General features: G+C 28.1%; 1 protein-coding gene across 1 annotated transcript in view; it reads right to left on the minus strand.

Moving 5' to 3' along the window:
* The window catches only part of LOC107882620, a 39519-nt gene extending 35810 nt beyond the window's left edge, over positions 1–3709 (minus strand). The window contains exon 1 of the mRNA XM_016801221.2: positions 3349–3709. Within this exon, the coding sequence (XP_016656710.1) occupies positions 3349–3355 (7 nt within the window). The 5' untranslated portion in view covers positions 3356–3709. The remainder of the gene's footprint in view (positions 1–3348) is intronic.
* Between the last annotated feature and the right edge of the window lie 7636 nt (positions 3710–11345).

Genomic DNA, 11345 nt, shown 5'->3' on the forward strand with positions numbered 1-11345 from the left:
TTCAACACACCATAACATTTTTCAAATATTTTGATTTATTTTGAGCTGTTTACGGACATTTGCAGTTTCCATTTTTTTTTTTGTTTTTTTTTCTATAAATATCAATAAAAATGTATTTGTCGGTTAAAAAAGCTTGAAAATGTAATAGAAGGTTCCTATTATGTTATTTCAAAGGCAGACAAAAAAAATTAAAAATCCATAATCACAATTTTTTTTTTATAAGCATCTAAAGTTCAAATATTGACAAAATACGTAAAAATAACGAAAATTTGCAAATTATATTTAGTTAGAAATTCATGAAAAATTTTCTTTTTAAATCCAAGATTTGAAAATGTAATACAAAATTCCTCATAAATTTGTTTACCTTTAGTAGTCTCATATGTTTTCAATTTTTTTATTTTTTTTTTCTATAAATATCAATAAAGTTTTATTTGTTTGGTAAAAATGCGTGAAAATTTAATGCAAGGCTCCTGATACATTGTTACAATAGCAATTGTAAAATATTAAAAATACATAGGCACACATTTTTTTTATAAGCATTTGAAGTTGACATTTTGACAAAATTTATCAAATTTAAAATTGAATAATTATTTTGTAGTTAAAAATTTATAAAATGTTCAACTTTTATATCTAAGGATTGAAAATTTAAAACAAGATTTCACGTAAATATTTAATTCTGTTACCAAAAATTATAAGAAATACATAAGCACAGTTTATTTTTATAGTCATTTTAAGTTCAAATTTCGACGAAATTACATATTAAAAAAACCTCGAATAACTATTTTAGTTATTTTGTTGTGATTGTATAATATTACTTGTGGGTACTTGAAACTTCTAAAGTATACTATTATATATCTATGATAGTACCACGGTTTGTTGTTGATGTATAACGCGTTTAAGTACCTAATGGATATTGTGATATGATTAATTTGGAATAGGTATATTATTAATACCTATTATAGGTCAATTTTTTTTAATACTATAGATAAGTATACCTACTTATAATATACCTTATACCTAGACTGACATATCGTCTCCGCTCAGAATCGTTTTTCTTATACAGTGATATTATATCATTGAATTCAAATTTAATACTATCCATTATACAGTGACCCACTTGTAACGTCCTACTGTACAGCAGAGGGACATCCACTTACCCACCTTTTTTTATTTAAAATTGTTTATTCGTATAATTTCCAATCACTATACAATATACACAGAATACATTTTATCTCTATTTATTGACTAACCCGCTCAAAGTTTAAACCAACTGTCAAAATTAATTATAACTCCACCATGTCAGTTTTGCGAATTGTATGCTTATTACTTGTCTATGTATTAATTGCTTTAGTGTGTCAAAAGATATTTTAGATAATATTGTGCAAAGCCACGGCGTAACGGCTGTATAAATTATAATGGGATGAGTAGCTGTCGGTATTTATATAATATAGGCATATATAGAGAGTACCTACTGAGTAGGTAAACCAAGCATTTTTCCGAATGATACGTCTTAATACCTCTGTATACCGGAATATACCCGAGATACCGGAAAAACTCGCCAAACCGCTTACTAAAAGAACATATGGGTATAGGTATGCAAGATATATCGATATTGTATAAAAACTAAACTTCCTACAAAAGATTGAAAAGTAATTGTATTCAAAGACGTCATATCATAAAGTATATAAAAAATATAAATATATTTATATATATATATATATATGTATAGTACCTACGGGCACGTTAAACCGTTTCAAATACCGTCAGCTCTAGGCCTGTGAAATGTGTATAGTTCGATCATAAAGGATTGTTTCAAAACAATTTACAACGGTGGAGTTGACATATTATTATATCCTTATAGCGTGCAGGTAAAATGTTCTTGCCGGTGAAGTTTTTACGAGTTACTTATCGAACTCTACGACACTCTAATCTCTTTATATTGTATATATCCTACCGGAAAATCGGAGCCCCATCATCGATTTACCTATTTTCTTCTGTAACCCAATTCAAAATTCCGTTTACAAACACATTGGTCACTTTGATCGAATTTGACGACAACTTGATTTCGTTATATTTTTGTGATAAACGTATAATAGCATACCTACCTTATATTCGTATTTTTTTAAATCATAAAATCTATTTATTTTTTTTATCTACCTATATGTTATTACTGCATACCTATCTTAAAACTATGCAATGAATTATTAAAAAGTTCTGGTCTACATCCAATAATCTGAAATATGAATGTCTTTGGAAGCTGTCACGTATGAATAATTACGACTTTTTTGTATTATACATTAAGCATCTCAGCGTCCTTAGTTAAAGGGAAAAACGTTTTATTTTTATTAGATTTATTTTTAATATTTTGATTAATTCCGGCAATATATTATCAGAAACACTCAGTTAATGTTACGCGTATACATTTAGCTATATAATAATATAATGACTACATTTTACAATTATAATCATGGAAAACGATTGGTGTAAATGTATATTTCGTTTGACAGTTTATCCTATGTATACTGCAATATTTTATTAAAATGTAGCATAACTATTACGAATGTAAATATTTAATTTTTTTAGCTTAGTAAACTATTATAGTTGTAAAATTAAATGTTGACTATTTAGTAAATATATTTACTTAGAGAACGATTAAATAATTATCCTATTAAAATATAATTATTTTTGTGTTAAGAGACATATGAAAAATAGTGTCTTAAAAAAAAAATAACCTATTTGTTATTTCTGTAAGAAACTTTAAAACATATTAGTTACAAAACTGTTTTTCCATTTTATTTTACTCAGCTCATTAATTTCAAGGATAAACACAGAATAAACTTTTAAGAAATTACGTTATCGTACTACCTATATACTATAATAATAACGAAATAATTAAGTTATACACTTTATATTAAATATTTGGTATACGTAGTGGGTATGTGTTTTTAGAGGAATAAAATAATAAATCACCTAACCTTTATGAAGTAAACAGAATGCGTATCAAGGTAATTTGTACCTACTTTGGTTTTTAGTACAACCTTTTTGGTCGTATTCGTGTGTAATATAAATTATGTGTACAAGAAACAATTCATTATCACATAAAATTGTCATTATGTTACATAACCACTATATTTGTAATATTTCCGGTCCGGAGATACATGCACACATTTTGACTTATAGATTGACGAGAAAATATGTGAATGATATACATTATTTGTGTATTATTTACGACGGGATTGCTATTTTGTCAAAGCCCAGAGTCGAAAGCAGACCAATATAACAAAAGCTTGCGATTGAAAAAAAAAATTAGACGTTCGCCCGCACTCGGCGACGACGCCGCTTATTTACCGTCCATTATAACTGTCCGGAAACCGTGACCTGTGATGCTGCAATGCCTGTAACGTACGAGGTGTCGGCGGCGCCTCAGACCGGAAGTAGTGATAACCACACGGCGGCGGTGGTCGTCAGGTGTAAATCGTTATGAACAGTACCGCGAAATAATAATGTCAACGCGCAGTAATGGCAAAATTGGTAGTCACACAAATCACGGACGGGGCCTGCGACGGCCGTGTCGACGATACCGGGTTTATACCGCTCAGCGACTCGGTCATAATAATGATAGTAAAATTATGATCTGTCGACCGGTCAACGGTCGCGGCCGTACTGAATAAACCGAAGGGTTCGTTTACATCGGGCCAAACTCGCGGTTGTTATTTTATTTTATTTCTTCCATTCCTCTTAATATTTATTTTCACTCGATCTCTCTCTGTCTCTCTGCGATCACATACATCCCTGTTTCTATCTCTCCCTCTCCCCCCTCTCTCTTTCTACCACTCTCTATCTCTCGTCGTTTTTAAATTGCAGAGGTGGTTCCCGACTTAGTCACACGTGCTATATATGTGTGTGTCTGTGTGTGTGTATATATATATATATATATATATAACACACTTACACGAGTTTGTTGTCTTTCTGGTGATTTAAGTGATGTGTGTGTGTGTGAGTAGAGTTGGCTGTGGTGGAATGACTAATTGCGCTGCTGCGCGCGGAGCAGTGTCACGTCTATAAATAGTATAATATTATGTGAGCGTCGTTGGACATCGGTTTGCGAGCAACCGTTTTTCGACGTCAACAAATCTGATGTGTTTGGTCGGGATCATGGAATAATTGCATTCTTCCCAGTGAGCCAATTCTGAAACCATCGATCGGCGACCGAATCTACTTATGCCAATGCTGACTTTGCTGAGTCGTATTTATCATCATAATATTATATAGGATAAGGGATTCCGGAGTGTACCTACAGCCGCGGCCCGCAGTCTAACGTTATTGTTGGACACGTGTTCCATGTGATTTTCAGTTTTTGGCATTATATTTTTAAGCCATACGGGAATCGCAAAAGTGAGCGATGAGTATTGACCCACGTAAAAATCCCTATAAATAATAATGAAATATTATGATTCAGTATTTCAGTACGAATCGTTCTGTATCTCTATAGGACCATACTGCAGTGATGTTTTTACTAATCACATTTGCTTTGTATTCGCATATCATAATAGTGAACAAGTGGTCGAGCCGATCTACTGTACGAGTAGTTAACGATCATGTTAAATATTTCCAATGGATTCTGTCAAAAAGGGCTTTTAATTACATATACATTTTAATGAAATTGCTAGCCTCTCACAAATCGATTTTAGGTACACGCTATATATTATATTGAAGGAAATTAATTATAAATGACAAATTAATATTGACAGTTGCGATTTCAGTTTCAGAAAATTATAATGGACGTCGTCACGTCGACTTAAATGATTATATTAATCTGTTCAGATAATTTTGACTTTTGAAAATTTAATTAAATTTAATAATTGTGACTTCATTTTCATCTAACTTTCTAAACTTGATGCATCTAATCACTAAGTTGTTAAGCGCGCACTCGAAATGTTTCAAATTATAGTTCAAATATCTAAAACTATGTTATATGCTAAAGAGAAAATATTATTAAATAGTTATTATAAAAAAAATTATAAAATTATGTTATGCTAAAGATAAAATATTATAAGATAGTTATTAAAAGAAAAATTATAAATTGTTACGTTTTATCAGGTAAGGTATAATTTATATGCAAATTTAGGTAGATATACTTTATAGTTAATACAGGTAATTTAATTAATAGTTATGTAACGACTAACTTATTTTTATTAAATAATTATCCATGTTTATTCCATACGTAGGATTAATAATTTATACTCTGCTATTTTTGTAATTTTGTAGTACGTTTTCCTGCAGTTTTTTTTATATAATCGGGTTGTGTTAACTCAGGGTAATTTTATCATTAACAATTATTAGAGATGACTTGACCTTTTTATTACCTTTTTAACCATTAAAAATATTTTAAAGTAAAATAAGAGTTATTTTTCCTAATACATAAGTGCTTGATGATTCAAATGTACATACATATTTCATATCATTAATACTTTTATTAAAATAAATTGTTTAAGACTTATACTTATAGTAATACACCATGATATTATTATATATTTGTATATTATATATTATATTATATACTTAATATATGGTTATTTGGACATACATATTGAATGGATATTGAATCAATGCATTCACAAGCGTGAAAGGCTTGGTTAAAGAAGCCATACATTTTACTATTGTAGCGGTACTTTAGGAAATAGAATTTATAGAATTTTTCTTTAAAAACAATTTTGAAATTCAATTTAAATCAAATAGGTATAATTTTATTTCATATTTGTCGAAAATGTGAGAATTTTCTACTACAGTCTGTAGTCTACAATGAATAATACAAAACTTCGACCAGCATATATAGATTTAGTATTAGTATACACTAATGATTTAGGTAATACTCATTGCAAAATGCAAACATTAAAATATTATAAAATAACTTATATAATAGAAACACTGTATTAACTCTTATTTCTGAAATACCTACATTGTTTATTATTATATACGATTATAGATTCCACAGTTCGTAATATTTGATTTATATAATATGTGACTATCGTAGTATAAGACAGTATTTTTTCATTTATAATCAATATTTATAATTATAGTAATGGTTAAAAGAGCTAAAGTTAACATTTTTACAAAGATATTTTTATGTTTTAGAACTGGTCAGCTAATTTTATATCGCCTACGATTTCCAATCATCCTCTCCCCACTCACTACCACTTGTAGCTGTACCAATCTAACACGATGAAAAAAAACTAAACCTTTTGACTAGGTAGGTTCTTCCTTCTCAATAAATCTACTGTACCGAAATTCTTCAAACACCGTTTTCTATAGCTTGAGTTCTTTTAAAAAGTGCGTTACTAATAAGCAATACTTTACGTTAGCATAACAAAATAATATTATGCAATTGAGCCAGCAAATTGTCACAACAATGAAAACATTTTGTTTAAAATGCTATTAAATTATGATCTAAATAATAATTTATAATGCCCCAAAATATATTTATAAATAAAATAAAATAAATAATTGTATAAAATATAAGAATACTTTCCTTGGTACCCCTCAGAATGTAATACAAATATTTATAATATTATTTTGGACCGTATCGAAGACAAATAGGGACGAGGGTTAGAGAATACAATTTCCGACTAAATATTTTTTAAATAGGTCAAAATGACAATATATTATTATTATTTCTTAACAACTTGGTGGAGTTAAATAATAATTTAATATCATAGATCAAAATTTAAGAAGTTCCATTCCTAGTTACAACACTTATTTTACTTTTGATTTCCATCTTACTTCATCTTACATTAGTAATAGCCAATAGGTTGTGACTGTTGTGAGGTCTGTTATTAATTTTAAAGATTTAAATTCGTAATGTATTTTTATTTAGTAACTATCTACTTAACGCATTTTTTAAATATTTTTATAAGTTATAAATATTATGAAGATAATTTAAAATATTCGGAATCGTAGTTAACTAAAAAATAAACTATACACTATTCCGTATTATTTACATGAAATGCTGAAAATGTGAAGCCATGGGTATGGATATTATATTGATATATTAATACGGGGTTGCATAAAAGTGATGATTAAATTAGTTTAATGATTTGTTTTAATGAATGATTAAATACTTTTAATGAACCGATAGTGTTGCATAAAAGATGTATTAAATTACTTTTGGTTTATACCTAGTATGTGGCTTTTAATAATTTTGTTATCGCCAAATTGAAAAGATAATATTAATTATTAGTACCACAGATATTTTATATCTGTGACTAGTACAAAATTGAAAATATGATAATGTTATGGTAATTGCCAATTTGTTCAAAAAATGTTCATGGACGTCATCGACCTATTTTTTCTATTCAACGATTTGTACTTTCATATGACGTGTATTTTGTTTTTTTACGACGGTTTGTAGTAGGTAATCAAGTATCCTTAGAAGACGCCTAGGTATCTATGCAACGTACAAAAACCAAATTTTGTGTTCAACAGTTCCAATTTTACGTAGATAGTAATCTTAATTAATAGAGTGAATTTACCTATTATTTAACTTAAAAGTAAGAACATTATCTGGGCTTATCATATCTATTCATTATCTCGTGAGATTTTTTTTTAAATTATTTTAACATGAGACATGAGACATTTTAATATGTGACATGAGAATTTTAAAATTGTTCATTCCTAGATAGTTCATCTTGACCATTGGCGACCGTTACGATTATATACTTTTATATACTTGTCCATGACGATTACTATCCTACAATCAAAATTGTAAAGTAATACCGTGTTGGTAACTGTGACGTCAGCCGATAGACTAGATGAACAGCTGGACGGGTTATACCTATTAATAAATAATTATATTCAATATATTACATATTTGATATTATGAAGTCGTGTACCTATTCGATTACGATACTACAGTACAGTAGGACCTACACGATAGACCTATAGCTGATTTTATATGCTGTAATACCTATATATATTTTAATATTCATAATTTATTTTTATAAACGTTAAAAATATTACCTACCTAAAACGGCATTTAAAATCAAAGTCATCAAATTCTTCGAGAGGATTTGATCTATCTCAGAAAAGCCTTGGTCTTGGTAGATGATACAACATATATCCATGAAAATTTCATCATCGGCATCCGATGTACTTATTCCCGAACTATCTGACATGATTAGTCATTACCTATATATTATTATATATTAATAGGTACTAAAAAATTACTGTAGATCGATAATAGATGTATAATGTTAATGTGTATAATTTGCAAATTTTAATAACTAGTAGGTATAACTCGTATCGGTAGGCATATTAGCTATCTTAAGATTTGAGAAAAAATTATAATTGTGTGATAAACCGTTGGTTAAAAAATTTAGTGAGCCGAAATCTGATCACTAATTTAATGATCTGATAACCTCCAGTTTAAGGAACCAATAAGTTTAACGACCGTTTAGTGATCCATTAAATAATTTATTCATTCAATAGCGCGCTATTGTTTCATTAAATGTTTAATGAACGTTTATGCAACCCGGCATAAATATATTAAATATGAAGCGTGATGAATGTATTGAGTATTTATGGTTTTTTTTAATTTGGTTAACAATTTAGACTTTTTGTTTCAGTAAATACTTAGCAGTGGCGTCATTTAGGACATGTACCTCGCATAGTCGTACAATTTGTAGATTTAAAGAGCATGCAGTGTATTTGTATTTAGTACTTCAATACTTGATAAATATTTTTTTAATAATTTTACTCGTTTTTAAAAATGTTTGTCGTCATTTTAAGAGCAAAGTTAATGTATTGGTAAATAGACTATTGATTATAATTCTTAAGTTATTTTCGTCCCACAGAAAAAAAAAACATCAACTTACGTCACTCAAACCAAGTGTATAATGTAAAAAATAATACAGTTGTTAGTTAGAAATATTTCTTTGAAAATTGTATCGTTTGATCCACAATACTCACGTATATTATAAACGTGTTTGTTGATTTTTTAAGCAAAAAACTCAAATTATTTATGAGAACATCTTAAAGCCATATATTAAAATATATATCTACTCAAGGTTATATAGAGAATTTTTTTTATCAATGTAGTATCATTAAATTTATCAAGTACAACTTAGTACCCTTTGATAAGAGTAGTTATGTTAAATTTTGTGTTTTTTCAAAGGAATTAATGTTGTAGTAAATCGTATTATATTAATATGTAGGTATAGTTCTATGGTAGTTTAAACAATATTACCTACGTATAATTTGTAATTTATAGTAACGTATTTAATTTTAAAAAAGGTGGGAAAGTTGGTGACGCTCTGCTGTACTGCGTAGGTTATGGGTCACTGTAATGGATGGTGTTAAATTTGAATTCATTAATATAATATCATTGTATAAGAAAAACGATTCTGAGCGAATACGGTCAGCCTATGATATTACTAAGTATATTTCATGATATTATTGTGAATAAAGTATTTTATATATAACCTATTTACGTGGAACCTTGTTTTAAATGTTCAACCCTTAGGCTATAAAAGTTGAACATTTTATACATTTTTAATATAAAATAAATATTAAATTTTAAATTTGATACATCTTGTCAAAATTTGAACTTTAAATGTTTATAAAAAAAACTGTGCCTATTTATGTATTTTTAATATTTTTCAACTGCTATTATAACAATATATGAGGATCCTCATATTAAATTTTCACGCTTTTTTAATCAACAAATAACATTTTATTGACAATTATAAAAAAAAAAAAACTAAAACAATTGAAAACCGACAATGTCCGTAAACAGCTCAAAAAGAGTCAAATTAATATCAAAATCTTATAGTGTATAGAAAATGAAAAATATAAACATTCAGTGAAACTTTCATGTACCTACATATACGTTCATTTGTTTTAGAGTTACACCAAAAACCGATTTTGCGTAAAAATTCTCGTTTTCCTTTAATTTTTATGTTGTTTTTCATGGTATTTTTGAAAACTATTGGGAACTAACTATATACAACCAGATTCACTTTTTTATCGAATATGATACTATTGAAGAAAATCGAAGCTGTTTTACTGCTCTAAACCGTGATGACAGACAAAAAATAAAAAACACACACCATTGTAAAATCAATACATTCATCGTTCCGCTTTTCAGAAATATTAAGAATTTTTATGTATAGATATTTAATTTTATATTAATTATATTATGTACTTACAAAAATATTAATATATTTTTCAAGGTTTAAAATATTTAAATGTTACAGCATCTCACTGGCTTATATTTTAATACATTAAGTATTTTACTTATATTTTAATATATTTTAATTTATTCTTCAAGAAGTTAACTGGCCCCACTGAACATGTTCAGTATAGGTGTTCAGTATGTTCGTATAGGTAGTTAAATACAATTTGAGTGAAAAAAAAGATAGGCGCTTACGTTTAGTAATATCAAAGAGTTAGTGTCCACCATAGGCGTGACTAGAGTTCATCGACAGGGGCAGCATAGCTAATAACCGGCCCTACCTTATTAGTGAACTGAAAAAAGCTCTATAAACCTAAAGCCGTAATTTTTTAAGCCCCCCCTCCACAATGAAATATTTATATAATTTAAAAAAAAGTCTAAATTATCTATTTACAATAATAATCTACAGTAACTTTAGAAATATTATTCATCTACAGCCTTGGATTACACCACCTAGCAACAAATCAAACATAATACAACAATAATATCAGTAATACCTACCTATATGAGTACCGTACCGTTGTCGTCTGTCTCAAGTCTTTATAGTAGGTTTTTCCGATTTAGGAAGTCAGGAAATCAATCTTTGTAAGTAAATGATAATTATAACGATATCCACAAAAAAAATCAAGTAAAAAAAAAAAAAGGTGGGTAAGTGGATTTCGCTCTGCTGTACAGTAGGTTACAATAAGTGGGTCACTGTATAATGGATGGTATTAAATTTGAATTCAATGATATAATATCACTGTATAAGAAAAACGATTCTGAGCGGAGACGGTATATCAGTCTATGTATTAGACATATAATATATACTTATCTATGGTATTAAAAAAAAATTGACCTATAATAGGTACCTATAATAAATTCCAAATTAATCATATCATAATATCTATTAGGTACTTATAACGCGTTATACATCAACAAAAAACCGTGGTACTATCATAGATATATAATAGTATACTTTAGAAGTTTCAAGTACCCACGAATAATATTATACAATCACAACAAAATAACTAAAATAGTTATCCTACGTTTTTAATATGTAATTTCGTCCAAATTTGTACTTAAAATGACTATAAAAATAAACTGTGTAAATGTATTTTTTAGATTTTTTGGTAAC

Source organism: Acyrthosiphon pisum, chromosome A1, assembly GCF_005508785.2.
Source record: "Acyrthosiphon pisum isolate AL4f chromosome A1, pea_aphid_22Mar2018_4r6ur, whole genome shotgun sequence".
Taxonomy (NCBI): domain Eukaryota; kingdom Metazoa; phylum Arthropoda; class Insecta; order Hemiptera; family Aphididae; genus Acyrthosiphon; species Acyrthosiphon pisum.